At 36.3% G+C, this 22571-nt stretch overlaps 1 protein-coding gene across 1 annotated transcript in view; it reads right to left on the bottom strand.

Annotated features, from left to right (window-relative positions):
* Positions 1 to 22571, bottom strand: part of LOC127431053 (dachshund homolog 2-like) — a 228797-nt gene that overhangs the window by 27061 nt on the left and 179165 nt on the right. Inside the window, exons 4-7 of the mRNA XM_051681278.1 lie at positions 19323 to 19475; positions 18258 to 18430; positions 14465 to 14600; positions 14109 to 14183 (exon numbers count right to left, since the gene is read on the bottom strand). Coding sequence (XP_051537238.1) covers positions 14109 to 14183; positions 14465 to 14600; positions 18258 to 18430; positions 19323 to 19475 — 537 coding nt within the window. The remainder of the gene's footprint in view (positions 1 to 14108; positions 14184 to 14464; positions 14601 to 18257; positions 18431 to 19322; positions 19476 to 22571) is intronic.

The raw sequence follows: 22571 nt of genomic DNA on the forward strand, positions 1-22571 counted from the left end.
ACAGATGCCGGGGATTGGAACAAGAGAAAGAAGGCTATCTCCCTCAGCGCCTTTAACCCTGATGTGATTTTCTTGCCCTCACATATTTGTTAGTTTTTATTTTGTACATGTGTCATAGGGGATGTCTCCTGAATATTCAAAGGGATCCAATTAGGGGGTAATTTAGTGTGTGTCTAAGGGGCAGTGTTTTTGTCAGGTACGCGTACATGAACGCACACGCGCAAACACTCTAATATAGGTTTGTTTACACAAAGATTTACATATGAAGATCAAGGCACAGCACTAATCACCATAATTGCAAATGTAAATGTTAAAAGATGGGCATCGGCTAATTATGAGGTTGTTTTGAACGTGAAATGTGAGGCCTTTTTTAATAACATCAAAATGAGAGGAAATATTAGTGACAAGTGTATAGTACAGCAGAAGCAAAAAGTTGTAGGTGCTGACTTTGGTATAAATTTAGCTTAGGCCCTGTTTGGCTCTGTTTAGATTAGGTTAAAGGGATAGTTCACCCTATAATAAAAATTCTCTCATTATATACTCACTCTCATAATATCCCAGGTGTTTATGACTTTCTTTCTTCACCAGAACACATTTGATGAAAAATATCTTAGCTCAGAAGGTCCTTAAAATGCAAGTGAATGGAGATTTCTCCTTTGAAGCTCCAAAAATCACAGACAGTCAGCATAAATGTCATCCATACGACACCAGATGTCTTCTAAAGCGACACGATTGCTTTTGGTGCAAAAACAGATTAATATTTAAGTACTTTTTAACTATAATCAAATGCTTCCAGTAAGCTTCACGAGAGGGTGGTCTCTAATGTGACGTATTTGCGTTGCCATTATACCGATGTAATCTCGTGTTCTCAACTCGAATGAGACATCCAGGATAAGCACAAAAAAGCACCATTGTGAGTAAAGAAACAGATACAGATCTAAACCAAACCAACAAAGCTGCTGTACAGCGTTCCTCCTTCTCACTTGTAAACAGCATTCCTCTTCCGGCTGTGACACATCTGCATCAGTTCTCGCGTGTTTCAAATGCCAATGCGATTACATCACACGCGTGTACCGCTGCAGAACGAAAGCATGATTTAGTTAAAAAAAGTACTTAAATATTTATCTTTTTCGCACCAAAAGCAATCGTGTCGCTTTAGAAGACATTAATGTAACAGCTGGTGTCATATGGATGACGTTTATGCTGCCTTAAAGATGAGGGCTATTTGAGTGACTCTCACGAAAACATGTCCATGTAATTTCACCCCAAAATTAAAAGAAAAATGATAGTTAAATTTCAACACTGAACATTTAATAATTTCAAATCTTATTCGTCAGGTTTTACTAAACATCATAATTGTTCCCATGTCAGGTTAAGTGAGTATCTATTACTTGATCTGAATGTGTTGTGCATCTGGAAGAATGATTGAACCACTGGAACCACAAATGTTAGAGGAGTAAGCAATAATGACAAATCATAATGTAAAGAGAGAAAAAACAAGAGGGAGCTAAAGAAGTAAAAGCTGAGAAAATAAAGGTGAGATTAAACTAATGAGCAGAACAAGACAATATCAGATATTCTATCCGAAGCTGATAGCACATGGACTCTGATGGTGCATTAGCCCACTAGACGAAAGAGCTTTAGAGAGACAGATTGCCCCTCTGCCAGCTACACATTTATTCCCAACAAGATGGCAGTGTTTGACAGGAGGCACCAGGGGAGCCCTAAAGCATGGGATCCAAATGCCTGGGTGGTATTTATAGCTGTGAGAAACAGTCCAATCAGAGCCAACTCACACAGGATAAACTAGACAGAAGAAAACCCTAGAGGAACAACTCATGGATACCCAAACACACAGAGATGTTTAGTGCCCAGTCTATATGATTTTGCTATAGTTTACATAATGATAAGGAATTGAATGTACTTGTGAAAAATACCACATGTCAGATCTTTTGAGTCACTGATAATTTGGATACAGACAAAAACAATTCTTCAGCTTGTTGGCTTGAATGCTGTAGCTGTTTTATGAAACTAAAATGCATGGAACCTGGAAGGCCGCTACAATGAAAATGTAATGATATGCACCACCTTGCTACCGCTAAAGTATAACTGATGTTATTGTACATTATCACAACTCTAACAACTCTTTGGCTGAAATTGATTCAATCATGTACAGTGGTTCCACTTGTTTGAAATTAATTTTCTTGAATTAAAATTACCCTATAATTTTTTATTTGAATAATTCAAGTAGAGGGAACCTAACTGGATCAAGTAAACCCAACAAAATGCAGGCTCATCAAAATAACTCAGATGAAACTCTTTTAGAGATATGCTAGCTAGAGCCAGAAAATGTTAGCATGCTAAATACATGCGGGTAGGAAGCACTACTGAGTGCAACTTGGTCACTATGCTTTGGTAGCACAGCAATTGATCAGTGGATAAAACAATATGTAGGATACTCAAAATGTATTGGTCCTCAACCTCAAAACTCCACTCTTCAACATGACATTTGGGGGTAACCCCCCAAAACTACAACACAACAGACATCATTCTAAATCACAACATAAAACATTAAAATTTATCAATTTTGCACAGACACATAAAATATAACTTAATTTTAACATGCAAAACTTGCTGGGAACTAGAAATTATCTGTCCAGTTTCAGTTAACCAAACAAAAATATGTTGTCACAAAGCAAATGGGTTAAGTAAAGCTAACATGTCGCCTTTTTTTTTTCTTTTTTTTTTTTTTTTTAAATCAACTCTTGGTCCCTTGATTACATGATTTATAATTTTTTTATTGTTATTATTTACTTACATATATTTTTTTGAGTAATATGAACATGGTAGGATTAAGTAAAACTGATAATAGTGAAAGTTCTTTTTTTTATTTTTTATCTTTTTATTTTATTTATTTTTTTTTGTCAACATTCAAAAGGTCAGATTTCCTTGCATTGATGCACACACGATGTTTTTTTGAACATTCTAAAATTATGCAGCTGGAATAACCAGGATTATCAGGATCAAATTGAGAATTTGAATACTGATGTAAAAGAATCTTCGGCATGTTGACTTGTCACTTGCTGTAACGAAAATGTAACTGCCGCCAAACTGCAAGCGATATTAACACCAAAGTCAGAGGTAATATAACACAGGGTGCGCTCCCTATCACCTCTTAATTTCAACTTCAAAAAATTCTCCAGGGTTACACTTCCAAAACTTGAGGTCCACAGGACCCCTGATGCACTGGAGCACGGAATAACAAGCTACATTGAAACCAGGCCCCCCAAAAAGGAAATGCACAAAGCACTTAATGAGCTCAATCAAAGCACAGGACCAATGTTTGTTAGTGAACCCCCATGATACACACACATACACAAAAAAGATGAAAGCAAGACAATAAAAAGCCAAAGCAGTAATAGGTTGAAGGAGGAAGTGAATGAGAGGGCATTAGTGTATATTACATTTTGACAGCCATATGTGGACTAGACCGCAGAATAAGTTCTGGCTGTTTTGGAAGAAACTGTAAAAGATGGCTGGAATGTAAAAATGTTCTAACTTTTTTAAACTATGAAAACAAAGAACAAACAAAATGAATCTGAGAGCATTCTCGCTTATCTCTGACGTGTAAGAAACAACAAGCGAGGGCAATTTAAACGAACAAATACACCTGCAAATAAACAGGAAAGTAAACAAACTAGAAAGGAGGCCAGGCTGCATATTCCTGACACTCCAGCCCTGAGCCTAATGAATATGTGTACATGAAATGAGCCTTAATGAGTGCTTCCTTCTCCCCCAATTAGCATGTGAAGAGCAGTAGGTGGAATATTAAATGAGAGGAATACTAGGTCAACACTGCAGCCCTTAACCTGAGCGCAGGAGGAATGGACCTGCAAGATGAACGTGTCTCCAGAGACACAAAAGAGAACCGGAGATGCCAACGAGAAAGTTTAGCGCATCCATTCTGAAGTTCTTTCATTTCTTTATTAGGAACTGTGAACCCATTTGTAACCTATTTTATGGGACACTGCGATTGGAAGATCAAACAAAAACAAAAAAATATCTTTAAAGATACCATGATATCATGGGGGGGAATTGTGGAACACAAAATGTTACCACAACATGTTTGTTACCTTTGAAACCATCTATACTTCAAAGCTAACAGACTCCCTAAAAGTTGACAATAAAACTAAAATAAAAACTAAAAATAATAATAATCATTTACTTTTAGAAATAGTTCACCCAAAAATGAAAATGTTGGTAAGTCATGGTAATGTAGTTACAGTAAGTCACTTAAATAGAAGTGAATGAGGCCAGTCCACAAACATAAAAGGAATATTCCGGGTTTAATGCAAGTTTAATACAATTACTAATTGTTTAAACTTTTCTCAAAAATACATATGTGTACATACATGTTGCTGACATTATTGTAGCACAATTTGTGCTGAATACAGTATAATTTGACTTTTGCGATTAATATGGTGTAAGTAACTGAAATAAGCACAAATGTCAGGGCATGTCAAAACATCTCCAGGATCCAAAAAATGCCTCAGACTCCAGAGGGTTAAGCTCAATCGACAGCATTTGTGGCACAATATTGATTACCACAAAAATATTTGACTTGCCCCTCCTTTTCTTTAATAAAAGCAAAACACAGGGTTACAGTGAGACGCAATGGAAGTGAATGTGACCAGTCCATAAATGTTAAAATACATGTTAACATGATTTTATTGTGATAAAATCACTTAAACTTTTCTGTGGAAAGTTACAGCCAATTTTACAACTTTGTTGCCATGACGAAGTAACACAGTAAACACAAAAACCCTAAAACGACTGTAAAAACAACAATTTAAACAACCTTACAGCTGAAATAATGTACAAGTTTAAACAGAAGAATTAATGTAAGTGCTTTTATTAAATTATAAGCTTCACATTCTGCCTTTAAACCCTCCAAAAATTGTCCTCAGTCACTTCCATTGTAACACACATTTTTGCTTTTATAGAGAAAAGGAGGGACTTGTCAAAATTATTTTTTGTGGTAATCGACAGTATGCCACAAATGCTGTAGATTGAGCTTAACTTGTATTAAACCCTGAATATTCCTTTAAAATACACACAGTTTCAAGTATAGCCACAAGACGTAAACGTAATGGCCTACATGTTAACATGATTTTAGTGTGATAAAATCAGGGATTTACTGGCGTTACGCTGTTTACCAGATTACAGGGTTTACTGGTGTTACGTTGCCATGATAACAAAGATGTAATATTGAATATAACTTTACACAGATAAGATAAATAAGCCTTTTTTTTTTTATCAGACTAAAATCATGTTAACATGTATATTGTTTACATCTTGTGGCTATACTTTTGAAACAGTGTGTACTTGAATGCTTACGGATTGGCCCCATTGACTTCCACTGTGCCTCACTGTAACTGTGGTTTTTGCTTTTTTTTAAATAAACAAGGGATGAGTCAAAATTATTTTTGTGGTAATTAACATTATGCCGCAAATGCTGTTCATTGAGCTTAACTTATACTGAATCTGTAATATTTAGAAAAGAATTTAGATTTAAGAAATAAGTAATATGATGACAGAGTTTTCATTTTTGTGTGATCTAAGTAGCTTTGGGTAATAGCGACCATACAACTGATCATTTACATTATTTAATACTGGAGCTGGCTTGTGAGACTTTCTTTTATCAGTATGAGTATCTCTGTTAGCCTTGGGGCAACTTCAGATGTGATACTGACACCGTTAGCATGCACAGGAGACTGAGCAAGCCTGAGAGACAAAAACCTGTTCCAACTTTTCTCTCAGAACCAGAGCAGAACACGAGCACCTGTCCTCACCCCTCTCTTTCTCTCTGCCTTCATTTCTGTGTGTGTGTGTGAGAGAGAGAGAGAGGATATAGTGAGCGCTATCATTTATCACTTGTGTTCTCGTCCAAAAATGTCGCTTTTGTGGGGTGACTTTCAACCGTGCTAACCTTGCCCCAAATTGCTAACAGTAACAGCTTACTTTTTCAACACTGATCTTACTTGCCTAATATTTGTTCCTCATCTTTAACACAAAGTGAAACACTGCGTGCTGTAAGCAGACCCTCAATCCCTCCAGCCAAAGAGCTCTTGAGGGCCACTGGGGCCCCACAAAGGGTCTTGGTTTAATTAAACCATCACAAATGCACTTAGAACAGCAATCAACGTAATGATCAAAAAGGGTCTTCAAAGCCCGTGGATGGTCCCCTTTGCACATATCAGAAGGAGGAGCTTGTGAATAAACAAACAGCAATGAAAGTTAAAAATACGAGGCTCAAAAAAGCCGAGCACATGCAGTTTGACGGCCGATCCCTGACTTGGACCATGGTCAAGCGATTGCGGCTGAACGAGAGGTTCCTTTTACGTTTGTTGTGACTTATTTACCAGCACGATTATCTCAAAGGGTGAAACAATGGCACAAATTTCTATCAGAAATCATTACAGGCCATTTCAAATAATTTCCGCGCAGTTAATTTCATAATAGAGCAGGGAAAAATTGATTGTAACCAGATGCCACAGATCTACTCTGGAAAACTGGACAGAGCAATTACACAGCACAAAGTCTTGGCCTACCCACGCCTTTTCTCTCTCAAACACACACACACCAACGTTATGCTAAGTGCTTCTATTGCCAAAGTGCTCCACATCAGGTTAAGCCAAATACATTAGCACATTATCATACAACACGTATGATAGACTGCAAACCAGTCTTTGTTTAGAATGAAGTGATTTTTTTTTTTTTTTTTTTAAGACAAAAAGCTAGAAAAATAACCAGGAAAACTGCAACATTTTGGTGTCTGTGTAGCATGTCATTATGTTGGACAAAGTGTTCAAAATGTGAAATAAGTGTGATGCTGCTGTTGTAGCTACTGTAAACATTAGTTTATGATGCAAATATTGATAAAATGTTACTAATAGTGTTTCCTTCACAACTTACTATGTACAGATACCATCTATCATACAATCTAGAACTAGTTAATTTGAGCAAGTCAATTCATGGCTATCTTTGAGATGGAATACTACAATACTTGGTAGATACTGCATGCTGCCTACTATATTTTAAACAGTATGTGAAACAGGATGCAGTATGCAATGATAAACATTTTGTTTAGAATAGTAGTGTGCTACATTGTTGTCACATGAACTTACTACGATGCATATTTAAATCAGTGTGGTATCCAGTCATCATAAAAAAAACAACTTTTTTTTATTTTATTATTCAGCATCTTATGTTATAAATATCAAATATGTACACTACCGGTCAAAACTTTTGAAACACTTACTCATTCTTTATTATAATTTTTTTCACATTTTAGAATAATAGTAAAGTCATTAAAACTATGAAATAACATAAATGGTACTATGGAAATTATGTTGTGACTAAACAAAATCCAAAATAAATCAAAACTGTGTTATATTTTAGCATCTTGAAAGTAGTCACCCTTTGCCTAGATTTTGCAGACATGTACTCTTGACATTTTCTCAACCAACTTCTTGAGGTATCACCCTGGGATGCTTTTTAAACAGTATTGAAGGAGTTCCCATCTATGTTGGGCACTTATTGGCTACTTTTCTTTATTATTTGGTCCAAGTCATCAATTTCAAAAACTTTTTTTTAAATTAAATTTTAGTTTTATAATGAAATAAATTAATTTCAAACATTTACTAAGCACACGCCTTCAGATCAAAAGATTTTTAAGATCATGAGAAACATTTCAGTCAAGTGTTTCAAAACTTTTGAACGGTAGTGTATTTAATAAATATTAAAAATATTAGCATCAAATATTTAATAACTTGATTTTATAAATGTTTTATTATTCCAATTTTTATTATAAATAAAAAACTTATTTAAAAAGAAAAATATAAAATATGTAATTATTAAACAATATACAGTAATAAGTTAGTAGTTAAGTAGTACCACATTTTTATATGATCAATGTAAAATATTTATGTATTAAAATTTTACTTTTAATATTACTATAAAATATTTAATAAAATGTAAATATATACAAATATTAAAGATTTTGAAATATTTATTATAAATATGTCCAGAGTTTTGGCAGTGTAATGTAACAATGAGTTAAAGGGATAGTTCACCCAAAAATGAAAAATCTCTCATAATTTACTCACCCCACTGACATCCCATATGTGTATGACTTTCTTCCTTCTGGTGAACACAAATTATGATTTTTAGAAGAATATTTTAGCTCTGTAGGTCCATACAATGCAAGTGAATGGGTGCCAAAAGTTTGAAACTCCAACATCCACATAAAGGGAGCATTAAAGTAATCCATACAATTCCAGTGGTTAAAACCATGTTCAGACATTATATGATAGGTGTAGGTGAGAAACAGATTAATATCTAAGTCAGTTTTTACCATAAATTCTTGTCCCTGCCCAGTAGGGGGCGATATGCATGAAGAATGTGAATCAGCAAAAACAGAAGGAGAAAGTGAAAGTGAAGGGAGAAGGACTTAAATATTGATCTGTTTCTCACACACACCATAATATCACATAAGAAGATGTGGATTTATCCACCAGAGTCGTCTTGACTACTTTTATGTTGCCCTTATGTGGATTCTGGAGCTTCAAAATTTTGGCACCCATTCACTTGTATTGTATGGACCTACAGAGCTCAAATATTCTTCTAAAATCTTCACTTGTGTTCTGCAGAAGAAAGAAAGTCAAGCACATCTGGGATGGCATGAGGGTGAGTAAATGATGAGAGAATATTCATTTTTGGGTGGACTAACCCTTTAAGAAGTAGGTATTAAAAACTGATATCACTTTTGGTTCATTTAATACACTAGAAATGTAAGGTGAAGTCGAGCACATTACATTGTGGGATACAGTATCACACACAGTGTGCTCTGGTTGTATACTACTAATTTTTGCAAATGTCCAGTAGTGGGCCATTCGGGTATTCCATACATACAGAAAATGTGAATACTATGCACAGCATTTAGTTTACATCACAGCAGTTTACCACAATTTACTACTAGCTATTTCTAGTCAGAAGTAGATGATATTAAGAGAAGGAATTTCTCATTCTAGAGAGCATTTTATTGGACACTAATTTTGTACGTGCAAGATGCATCATCAATATTTTTAGTCTGTTTTCCCAGAAGAGCAACACTGTGAATTTTACGTTTGTGTATCTACTAAAAGATTATTTTGTGAATATTAGGCAGGTGGTTTTAATGTTGTGGCTGATCGGTGTAAATATAATTTTGACTGAGGTCTCTAATTAGAATAAACGATTTTCTTACATATGTTTTATGTGGCTTTGTTACACTTTTCCACAAAGGCCTGTGAGAATCAGTGGCCTGATTGTAAGATTAATGTTAGTATGAACTAAAATGGTTTGCATATGAACCAAAGCCATACAGAATAATATCATAATTTCCTTTCGCTCTTTAATGGACGAAAGGAGAGACCCTGCCTGCAGTGAGAGCAGCTCCTGTTGGCATTCAACCAGCCCTGAGTGAAAGAGAGGTAAAGAGAAGGAGTGATTTATGGAGAGGTAGAGAGGGGGTTCACTTGCCAAAGTCCCATTGAAACACAGTGCTCCTGGCCCCGGGCTTCACCATTCATCACCACGTACCACCACGTCACTTTGTTTATCATCACCGCTACACGCACACACAGGCCAAACAGTGTTTAAAATTCAACGGCCCTTTCGTGAGGATTCTGAAAAATGGGCGCCGTGTAATCTGTGTTTGTGAGTCTGATCTTTTTCGGAAAGATTAGTAGATGTTACCAAAATGTAAGGAAAGCTAAGGCAAGCATCACTATCAATAATACTCAAATTTAGGGTTAGGGATTTGAACAAACCCCTAATCCTAAGAATTAAATTTAATGGTGCATAACGTGCCCTACACGTTTGTGTTACAGACATAAATTATACCTTAAATTGTGAGGTTTGTTAAGGAGAGATCAGACTTACAATTTTCAACTGGTGGACCATCAAATGTGCAAAAAAAATCCCATAGACTTACACTGAAGGCGGGACCCGAGCCACTGGCAACAGAAAGCAACAGTCTGGTTCCAGAAATAAAAATCCCATTCATTTCTCCACAGGCAAACTGATTTTTGACAATAACTAATAAACCTTTAAGAACAGACCTACCGTGAGCTCCGTGGTATATACTTACGTTGCCATGATGTGCTACAAGTGATGCAATCAAGTCTCCCTACACTCTTAAACTACTTTTATATTTGCATATATCATTTTGTGATAAAAAATAAAATACTGTATATCACTTCTATACTTATCAAAAACTTTAAATCAATAGTTTTTATTTTTCCATCTTTAAAAAATAAAAACTGTTGTTCTTTAAAATGCAGAAAGTACGGTTAACTACACTGCATCTGGTAACATGGCTGGTTCTAACGCACTTCTCCTTCATTAGCTTATCATTTGATGAACTGCTATATTTGTTTACCGCCTGCTGTCTGTGGGTGGTAATAGTTAACTGTATTAGGTGAATACTGTAGCGCTTAGTTTTGCGAATAGGGCACAATCTACTGTATAATAGACCTACTGTAATTTATAGAGATCAACCGATTTGATTGTTTTGCAGATTAATTGGCACGAATAGTTCCTTTTAAAACTATACACAAAAATGAGTGATGGTAGTTCGCCGATAGTTTTTTATTTTAGCCAGCGTTAGAGGGCTTAGGAGTATGACTGCAGACTTTGGAGGTAAAATATAAATAATCACTGACACCTCTTGGGGATTTGTGTATCTACACCAATCAGCCACAACATTAAAATTAACACTTGCCTAATATTGTGTAGGTCCCCCTTGTACCGCCAAGACAGTGCCAACCCACATCTCAGATTAGCATTCTGAGATGATATTCTTCTCACCACAATTGTAGAGCGGTTATCTGAGTTACCGTAGACTTTGTCAGTTCAAACCAGTCTGGCCATTCTCTGTTGACCTCTCTCATCCATCCACAGAACTGTTGCTCACCGGATGTTTTTTGTTTTTGGGACCATTCCGAGTAAATTCTAGAGACTGTTGTGTGTAAAAATCCCAGGAGATCAGCAGAAATACTCAAATCAGCCCATCTGGCATCAACAATCATCCATGCGATTATCTATTCAGCCAATCGTGTGGCAGCAGTACAGTGCATAAAATCATGCAGATACGGGTCAGGAGCTTCAGTTAATGTTCACATCAACCATCAGAATGGGGAACAAATTCGATCTCAGTGATTTGGAGCGTGGCATGATTTTCTCCACATCATGTACAGTAAGTGCTACTTTTACAACTTTCATGTCAGCAACAGTGGTTTTTCCTCAATGTGAAAGTGACAAAGAATAGGATTTAAATATAACATGTTCTGAGGAGTGCCAACCCTTCTACATTATGTAGCTATTATTATTTCTGGATTGAGTATTTAAATTCACAGTTTATAAAGAGTGTTTGGTCTCCAAAAAACTGTAATATTATCACATTGCTTTATCTCTGTGACTGATTTAGACCGGGCAGAACTGTAGACCTAACGGCACATACATAAAGTTAACCATTATTGTTATTCTTCCTGTCAAAATTTCAATGACATCTGTGACTAATCAGTGCTGGCAAGTGACCATGGAATAAGCGGGATAATCTACAGCTAGGTGTGCGATTTGAATGCACTTTGCACAGGCAACCACCCTCCACTTCACGTTGTGCATTCAAATCGTTAAATGCACACCTAGCCGTGGATTATCCCTCACATATTTACTTTATAGTGTTTTATAGCAGTTGGTTGTAGATGATTGTAACAGTGCATATTTGGATTTCCTTTTTTTGTGAGCAGCTGGGAGCCCAGACATTTCAAAATAAGAGTCACAGGTGTACTTTGGGAGTCCTGCGTTATGCACAAAATCGTATTTATTTTCTGGTTATTATTGGGATTTTGGTCATACAATAATCTGCATCTGAGATTTCATTCAATTTGGACTCTTGTAGCCTCTATGTCTGGACCGCACTTGACCAAGGATATTGTGATACACATTCAATATATACATTTAAAAAAACTATCAGGAAATCAATTGGTAATCAGCTTTCTTCAATCACCTTAGTTATTGGTACCGACAAAATCCAATATCGGTCGACCTAATAATTTACATAGAAAGGATGTGTGTTTGTGCCTAAAAGAATGACAGTTACTTAAAATACTTAAAATACTCACAGTGCAGTGAAATTTTAGTGCATTTCATGCCTGCTTAAAAGGAATTGCAGCTGAATAAGATGCAGGGGTTCACACTAAAATAGCATACTGATGTGTCCCAACTGTTCAGTTAATTCGACCGTAAGCTTCTACACACAGGTATTAAACAAAGGCTTGAACAATGGATGAAAACATCAAGTGTATGTGCGCACATGGACATTGACCTACGCCATTTCCACAAAGTCCAGCTATATTTTCTCGACCCTACAGTAAATGCTGTGAGCTGCACTTCCGAAAACAGGAGCACTTTGCGGTATTCACGCATTATGTGTGTGTGTGTGTGTTGGGGTGGATTCTTTTCCAGACACATTAATAAAATATGGTCTGAGGCCAGGTGCACATTGAATCTCTTTAAGAGAGCCTGGGGGCATCTTTTCATCGTCTCCTCCCAGCAGCACTGCGTGCGTGTGTGTGTGTTTGCGGCCGCCACCTGCTATACCAACACACACACCTGAATGGAATACACAAGCTACGCTCCAGAAACAGTGCCCACACACACCATGACATCCGACATTGCAGCTCGCACACACCTGCGTATCTTTATGTGTCGTGGAAAAAGAAAAAAACAAACACTTTCTTATAATGATGAATTACACACTTAGCCACTCTAACAGCTCTTTTACATGAGCACATACACCACACGCCGTAAATATGAACTTCATACATGTTCAGTTAAGCTCCTAATTAAGTCATTAATTAAACAAGAAGTGCTGTGACGCTGATACGCCGCCAGTCTGAGCCAACACGGGTATAAATTTAACTAACGAGCTTTCGGTCTGCATTAAAACGTCATGGTGGCACATGATTTCAGTACACTTGGCAGCGTATCTATGAATCAGCTGCAGTTTACTACATTATTCCTGTTTAGACATTAGTCTACACGTTACACCATGTCCAAACCAGGCGTGAAAAAATAAAGTGCAGAGCTTTGTCCCAAAAAGCTGTAAACACAACATTTGACAAGGCATTTCGTCAGCTGCTTGGTTTCAGTTTTTGTAGTATCATGCTGGGTAGCTCCACCCACTAACAAATCCCATTTGTCCAAAATCCGACTCCACTGAGCAATATATTGCACATCAAATATGTTCTGATTGGCTGGGATTGGGTGCGTTCCATTCTGAAGTGATCATCTCTATAGCCTTTTCCTTTGGAAGACTTCATTTATGCCATTTGAAACGTGTAATTGGTAACTAGTGGCAATGTTAATTCCAGATATCTATAATGTTATTATAACTAGTCAGAAAGCTTTTTAAGGTAACTTTAATTACTTTTCAGTTTATTGATATCTGAAATCTATTTTCAGATAATTGTAATATCAAATCTGCCATGTTGAATTGTTTTTGAGATATCAAAAATGAGCATTTTTACTAATGATTCAATGGTTGATATCAGAAATGATCATTTGTACTAGTAATAAGTGCATAGCTGATATGTGAAATTGGAATTTTAACTAGTAAGAAATTAATTATAGATACGTTATTGTGTTTTAAACAGGAGAGAATTTCCACTAGTTTCATTGTGAAAATGCAGCTACAGATATAAAAAATAACGGCTTTAAGTGGCTGATATTCCATTTTTTATATCAAAAATTGATATTTTCTGAATTAATTACGTAATTTTTTATATCAATAATTAATGTTTAATTTATACTAGTGCAAATGTCATTACTGATATTATTTTTTTTTTTCACAGTTAGCATTTTATCTAGTGAAAACTAAATTATAGATCTATATAATTCATATCCTGCACATGTCTAAATGTCACAAGGGCTTGCGATACACTTGCGATTTAGATGTAATGCGGCGGGTGGTAAACATTAAAAGACACAAACATAGGACTAACCTTTCTCTTTAAGGATTTTCTTCATGTTGATGCCAGTGTCTCGTTCTGGAAGTTCTCCATCAGTCGGGTTCAGAACTTCAAACATGGGTTAAAGGAGAGTGCATCCATTAAAAAAGTGTATGTATACTCATATATGTTTGTGTTATTTTGCATTACATTGCTTCATGTGGCAGGTGCGGTCGCACCAGTGCAGATTATAGTTTGTGAGCAGGACGTTAATGCGGAAAATAAAAATGACTGAACTACACAGAATTACAATACAAAATTCCAAAACAAATAATCACCACACAAAAATCATTGCGTCTGCAAGAGGTCCTCAGTAATATAGTTTCTGAAGTGTGTGTGTGTATACTGACCCAGGCGTTCAGGGCTCTGTGTGTGTGGGTTCGGGGAGCTGGACACACTACTGCTGGGATGAGAGGAGGGCTGTGATCCGGGGCGAGGGGTGTCCTCCAAAGAAGGAGCAGGAGACGGACTGTCCTGCACACACTCCTAACACATTCACACATTCTGCTCACATATTCAGTTTACACAGTGATTTTAACAATTGTGATCTTTCTTATGCCATCATTTCTTTATTTGAATTTTTTTAAGTAAAATCACAAATGAGATGTACCATATTTAATATCTCAATTGATTCTCGAAGACAGCTATAAGATTACATAGAAAGGTGTTCACTGCTTCTTGGATGTTTCTCGTAAGGAAAATACCCCAATAATCTAAAATGTGACTCCTCTAGGGTTTCAGAAAAGATCAGTGCTGTGCTCAGATTTGCCAGGATACCAAAGTCTGCAATCAAATGCAAGAGATTTCAAAATGAACTTGCATATCAATATGAACCAATTTTTATTTCTCCCATTTGAATGTCAGGAGAAACATCTGAGACAACGTTGATACTTGAAACATTCAGTACTGTATGTGAGATTTTTCCCCATAGTAAACAAAACATAGGTGCAGAAGCTAGCACTGCTTTTGAAATGATATTTCGAGTGTGTGTCTGTGTATGTGCGTGACAGTGAATGAGTGCGTTTGTGTACTTATCGTAGTGTTGGGACAAAATTGTCTCCAAAAGTGAGCTAAGTCTGACAAAACCTCCCTTTAGGGACATTCAGAGATGTCCTTATTTGGAAATAACTATACATTTTGTTTTCTTTTTTTCTAAAAAGGCAAAAAATATACATATATATTTTACGGTTTGGGTTTGGCGTATAGTAATAATAATTAGCTTTATATAAAACAATAGATGCATATGGCATGTCCCCATTTAGACAGCAAAGTTAATCTGCGTGTGTACTGTACGCCCCGGGCTATTCCTGCATCTTATAGAAACACACAAGTTTCCTCATCATAGAGTAAACTGACAGAGCTTCTCACACTCTCTTCTCAGGGGGAACATGGCAGAGAGATAACAGCTAATGTTTGTCTTGAAACTCTGCATCTAATATTCCCTAATACACACTCCACCCGGACCCAACACACAACATTTATTCTGTTATTGCTCCACTGAGTATTTCAAATCAAACTCTCTCTTGTAGAAATTAAGATGCTTATGGTATACGGCTCACTCTCCCAGGTGTTAAATGTCTTGTAGAGCGAGGCAGACTTGTATCTAACGTGTCACTGGAGCAAGACAGCAATCCAAGAGGATGTGCAATTCTCTGAATGATTTGCTGTGCGCACGTTCAAAATTAGCTGACTCTGATACTGTCTACATGACAGGTCTGAGGGTATATTAGTTTGCCTGTAAAAGAGAGTCATAGGCTTTGTTCACACCATGGTTATAGATTTGAATTTTTATTTTTATTTAATTGTTACTTTTAGTTGGATTTTCCAACCTACAGTTTGAGCAGTTTCAGTTTAATTTGAGCTCTTTCAATGGTTTCTAGTTTTAGTTTTTCAGTAGATTTAGTCTTTTAAGTTTAGGTTTCTATTTTCGTGACTGCGCTAGGCACAGTGCAACGTGCAAAGACAGTGCACAACATCTTATCTCATTTTTGTGGGGGGCGCTAATTCTAAGTGCAATTTTTGTGCCAGCTCAAAGCGCAAGTGGTAGGGTGGGAGTGTTTATGCAATCTGTGGGTGTATGCACACAACCTGTGTGTGTTTTGTATGTTAATAAATTGGCGCAAAGCACAATTTGCTATTTTCCTGCTAAACAGGTCATTGTGATAATACGTTTCAATACCACATGTTTTCAGCGCAAAGTCTAAAATCAGTTCCTACATTTGCAGTTTGGAGAATTCACCAGCAGGTGGTAATAAAGTTTTATGTTCCACTAGATTTTCAATCACTGTTATTGCCATTTTATGAAACAAAACTGTATCAAATTTGTGTTTCTAGAGGTGATGGTTTATTTTTCAATTATTGAAAATCGTATTTATGATCTGTAATTTGTATTGGTATTTTTCCACCTCTTGTCATAGAGTGATTTTTAAGTCACTGCAAAAAGGGGCCGGTAAAAAGAAGTTGGAGTGGGCAAAATGTTTGGATTTGGGGAGGTGGTAATATATCATTTTTTTGACCACTTCGTTATTTTGATTATATTTTCGTTTCGTTTGAAGTGTAATTTGAATTTTGAAATATTCTTGCTTTCATGTTTACGTGTTTCAATAAATTAATTAAATTTTTAAAGCAAAATCGGGCAGTAGAAGTGAAGTGCATGCAAAAAACAATAAAGAAGAAAAAAACAATCCCTCGATCCACAGCCTAGCCTGAAAGCCCGATACAATCACTGTTAATACTAGCCAGGATTTGTGTGTCTGTAAATCAATTTGATTAATAACACTTACGTTCTCTATAATTTAACGTAGCCTACGTATAAGTCCTGATAAGAACATTTTCCATATGTATAAAAGGAGCATGTCACCAGAAATATGCCAGACATTACACAAGGACGCAGTTAATGCACAAAAGAATGCATGAAAGAAGTCCATATTTCTATTCTTCTAATTGACTGCATAAAGCCCATTTACACTACCAATTTCTTATGAATGTGCTGTTTTTGTTTATATCACAGGTGCTTGACAGGGAATGGACTATATAATTGGACTCAGACGTGCAATAACCGGAGAAGAATTACATTAAATTTAGTTGCACTTGACTCAGCCCATTAGGGCTTTGTGCGTACAATTTCACCAAGCCCACTTGCGCCTAAACTTAGCGCATGATTGCATGAAAATACCAAAACTTAATGGGCATGTCCACTGACTTTGCGCATATGACACATTGCATAGCGCTGCGCTTAGCACTCTTAAAACAGGACACTTAGTATTTAAGGGCAGTCAATGTTTCATGTGTTAACTGATATAATTTTAATGTTTTATGCTGTTAAAGGAATAGTTCACCTTAAAATTTACATTTTGACATCCTTTACTAACCCTCATTTCATTCCAAACCTGTAATACTTTGTTTCTTCTGTTAAACACGAGGAGAAATTTTGCAAGAATGTTGACGCAGCTCTTTTTTTTTTCCTTACAATGAAAGTGAATTGTGACTGAGGCTGTCAGTCTCCAACATTCTGCCTAACATGTTTTGTGTTTCACAGAACAGATATAGGCATACAGGTTATGATGACAGAATTTTCCTTTCTGTGTGCACTATCCCTTTAAATTTCTCAGGGCCATTTAGTGTTACCACTATCTAGTGTCATTTTCATGTTTAATGGAGGCGGGTTGTATAGGTTTTCATTTGAAAATATACTGTGTATCAGAAACTACAATTAATTTGTGGTCATTTGTATTTTACTTAGTTTGGGATTCATGACAATATATTAAGTTTTAGTTTTTCAGTTATGTTTTTATTTTACTTAATGGAAATATTTTTATAAAAAAATTCCATCCTATCTTTCCACACTGACAGCTACTTTCAGTTGTTGTATGAGAAAGTCTCTTGGCATCATGCTGGTGTTCGCATTACTATAGCAACTGATGTAGATACACCGGATATTGACTACTCTGTCTGATCAAACTTATCCGATTTCATCATTTACTAAATGAACAGTCAGTTGTAAAAAGATCAGATTTGAAAAACAATTAAGATTTGTGTGCAGTGCAAACAAATCCATAATAAATGAGTGAAAATGATGCTTGTATCTTTTCTGCCACTAAAGCCACAGGTATTCCAGACAAACTTTATGGTTGTGTGTGTTACCTTGATGACAGACTGGCCCGCTCTGGACAGGGGGCTGTGCATCTGAGCGGCTGCGGCCATGTTGGCGATGGTATTCAGGTGGTTCATCTGGTTCATCGCCATGGCAACAGAGGCAGGCGGCAGACTGACGGGCAGCAGGGGGTGGGGCATCATCATAAACGGCAGGTCCAGCCCTGAGAGAGACAGACAGAGGAAGAGACAGTGTGTAACTTTTTACATGTTAAAATACTTTCTCTTATCCCAGCTTAATATGCAGAGACAACTAGAAGTATGCAATTTGTAAGTTAATGTTTTCAAACACTGTAAACACTGTGTCTCTGTGGCACTATAAAAAAATCCCTTGTTTGTTTTGAACAACCCGTCCAGCCTGACACTAGAACATTGACTCAACCAATTTCATGAGTTGGGGTGGGACTATCTGTTTATTGGTTCAACAGAAGACAGGTGGCGTATTTGAAAGGCTGTTTGAAAACACAATTTGTTTGTTTTTGCAATTCCTTTTGGTGGCGCTAATAGCACAGAAATTACACACTTCATCTTTAAAATATAAAACTACATTTGTAGTGCAGTTGTAAGAATACAGTAGTAGAATTTGATTATTTTAATTAAATTAATTAAAATTATAATTCAATTATAATTTTATAATTATAAATTATATAATAATTATTATTTAATATTATTTAACAATTATACTGTATAATATAATAGTTTAAGGGAGGAATTAACCAATAATATCACTTTTCACAAGGGATAAATTAAAGTCCCACCCCACAATATTTGTCACTGAATATTCTGGGAGGAAAAAAGGTCACATTGCGGAAATTAAAAATATTGTGAATGCCATTTCATGTTGTCTATAAACACACACAAAAAAATATCAAAACAAATATGAAAATGATTTCATAGGCATGAACAAAGAAAAAAGCAGACAACAGAGAACAGACAAATCCTTGAACGGGACAATACAACACTAGCATGACATTTGCAGCTGATAAATCGGACAGCACTGAATCAATGCACCTGGTTATAAAATGAATGAGTGAATGTGATTAATGAATGACTCACGGTTAGCCAGGAGATGGCTCTGCTGTAGGGAAGAGAGATGAGACCCTGAGAGGCCGTGCTGAGCAGAGAGGCCGGCGTGAGCCAGACCATGCTGGGCTGCAGAGGAAGGGGGGGACTGGAGTTTCTCTTTATCCCAAGAAGACTCACTACCGCCTGGGGACAGCAGAGACATAGAGAGGGCAGACTGAGTGGAAGAGAGCCTGGATGTCTATAAAGAGCCTGAACTCCACAGTTTTCCAGTATGTTGCAATGTGTAATCAGAAGACCAGATCAGAGTAGAATATGGACAAAATCCATTGGAGGTAAGGACAAGACAACAGGATTTTCCATGCTCTTTTAATATAAAACCCTTGATGTACTCAGAAGTCCAATTCTTCATAGTTCATAGTAAAATGATGACTGAGACTGTCATTCGGGCCAATATCTTTGAGTTTGGAACTATCCCTTTAAAGGGTTAATCCTGCTGCCAATCACTCTGCGCTCATCCCAGAGCAGGTGACATCTGGGAATTAATAACTGGAATGAAATGCAGCAGAAAAGCTCGTCGTGAGGTGCCATAAAACAACTTAAGTTGAATTAGCTGAGAGAAGAGCGAGACCGAGTGAGCGAGCGCAAAGCGGAGGAGAGGAAATCATTGTCTAATTCTGCCTAATAAGCAACGGAGGTCCTACGAGTGATCCAGCAGATGGTGTTTTTGCAACAGATTGCAGTGAGTGATTCTTTTAATAATAATGCGAATTAAAATCTCTCTCTGTAGAATGCGGGGGCGCCGTTCATCAGGGAGCCATTTGAACGAGCACGAGAAAACAGCCTGATAAAATAATGGCTGTGCCCAAACACCTGAGGCCGAACCGGAGCACGTGCATACGTGTTTGTGTGTGATGAGTGGGGCGACTGATGAAACATAAAACGATGAGGGAGAACCAGGCATTCATGACATCTGATATCAGTAAACAATCCATCAGCAATACACATCCTGTGTAATGAAGTCATAACAGCATTTGAACTGCTTTAGAATGAATTGTGAAAGCCATCACTGCATAATGATGCATAAATATCACTTTAATCAGTTCGAGTCTCCCTTGAAAATGATGGAAAATTATAAAATATATGTAACCATAAACTGAACAACATTCCATACCGTATTTCCGTGAATTGCTTTGTAATCTTCTTCTAAAATGTATTCTTATATTTTATAAATATTCCCACCGGTACTGTTGTTCCATAAAGATGCAGTAAAACATTTATTGTTTATGTTTCAAGGCACTGTAAAAGATTTTTAAATAAAAAGTTGAATAATAAACATTTTATTTTCACAATTTTATCATTGATATTATTATCATTCTATTTTGTCCATATATTTACAGTATTATTTTTTATAGTTAAACTAGTACAGTATGATGCCAAGGTCATGGGTTCTATTTAATTGAATTATTAATTATTCCATTCTTCTTCTTTATCTTATTATTATTTAGTGTTCCTATAGCTCAGGTCATGGGTTTGATTTAGTTTTATTAATAATAATAAATCAATTATTATTATTATTATTATTATTATTATTATTTCGATTACTACTACAACTACTTCTACTCAGTAGCGGATTCAGGCATGGGCGACATGTGCAGTTGCCCAGGGCGGCGACATCTTGCGGGGGGGCGGCACGAGGCACTCATACAGACACCCCCCCCCACAGTCAACAATGCAACGCCTCAAAGGGCGTATTGAGGCGAGTTTTGCCCAAGGCACCATACAACCCCCCGCCCCGGTAACAACTTTTAAACAATCCCCCCCCACAACAACTTTGGGGGCCTTATGAAGCGGGTTTCGCACAGGTCACCATACAAGATAGAACCGCCACTGCTTCTACTATTATTATTATTATTATTATTTTTATTATCATCATCAGCGGTTGACCAATCAGATTTTGCCGATACCGATAACTAAGATGGAGGATTTGTTAAATGTTAAAACATTTTCTTAGTCTTTCCTTACTGTGACAGGCACAGACAGAGGCCATAAGAGTCCAAATTGAGTAAAATCCCAGATGCGTGTTTTTTTTCTTCTTTGCATTCAAAATCTAAATAATAACCAGAAAAATAAAATAAAAATTTGATGCATAATGTGGGAATTTCAACTATAAACAAGCCCAAAATACACCAGGGACTCTTATTTTGAAATGTATGTGCACACAGCTCACACAAACGCAAAAGGGAAACAAAAAATGCACTTACAATCATCTACAATGTATTATAATAGAAACACTTAAAGTAAACATAGTCATATGGGCTAAAATATACTGTATGAGCAATAATTCATCAACAGTAGATCATCATTCATTTATAATAGATCATCAGCGATCGCTTGTCAAATGTCCACAATTCCGCTATTATAAAATACTTTTTTCCCTTTTCTATATCGACGCTATTAGTCAAAATCGAAATAATTTAACAATAAATAAAGTTATAGAAATAAATGTTCAATAATGTCCTCTTCTTTCTTTCTTTTTTTTTTTCAAACATTTCGTATTAATTAACGTGATTTAGTTTATAAACAGTGATTGTGATGGAGACTTGGCTCTATTACAATCATCTATTTGTACATTTTCAACAAATTAAGCCTTTTATGACCTTTGTACTAATCAGATGAAGAGTTTTGGCCACAGAGGAACAAAAAGGAAAAAAAACAAACTATCAGCAACTATCTGCATGTAATTTTACCGATAACCGATCAAAAAACAAATATCGGCACAGATTAATCTGTAAACTCGATATATTGGTCAACCTTTAATTATTATTATTGTTTATTGTTCCTGTAGCTCAGCTGGTAGAGCATGATGCTAGCAATGCTAAGGTTATGGGTTCAATTACCTGGGAACACACATACTGACAATGTATATTTTGGAAAACAATTGAAAAACAGTGTATATGGATGCAAAAAAAGGTTTGGTGTGAATAGCCCCTTAATTGCGAGTATATGTGTACATGCAGTATGTACAGTATATACAGTATAATGTCAATAACTGCTTTTGACAATGTAAGGCTTGTTTTTTTGTTTCTGTTTTTTTTTTTTTCATGGCAATAAAGCCACTTGAATTATAGACACAGAGGAACAGAGAGCAAAAGTGCTTGCATTGCAAATTCCACCTGACCTATATTTGCTCTTGTCTAATGTAATTCATTTCTGAACATACAGTACATGCAGATCTCAAAGGTCCTGTGTTTTAGTCTAGGTGTTAAATGTGGATGTACG

Source organism: Myxocyprinus asiaticus, chromosome 40 (genome assembly GCF_019703515.2).
Source record: "Myxocyprinus asiaticus isolate MX2 ecotype Aquarium Trade chromosome 40, UBuf_Myxa_2, whole genome shotgun sequence".
Classification (NCBI taxonomy): Eukaryota; Metazoa; Chordata; class Actinopteri; order Cypriniformes; family Catostomidae; genus Myxocyprinus; species Myxocyprinus asiaticus.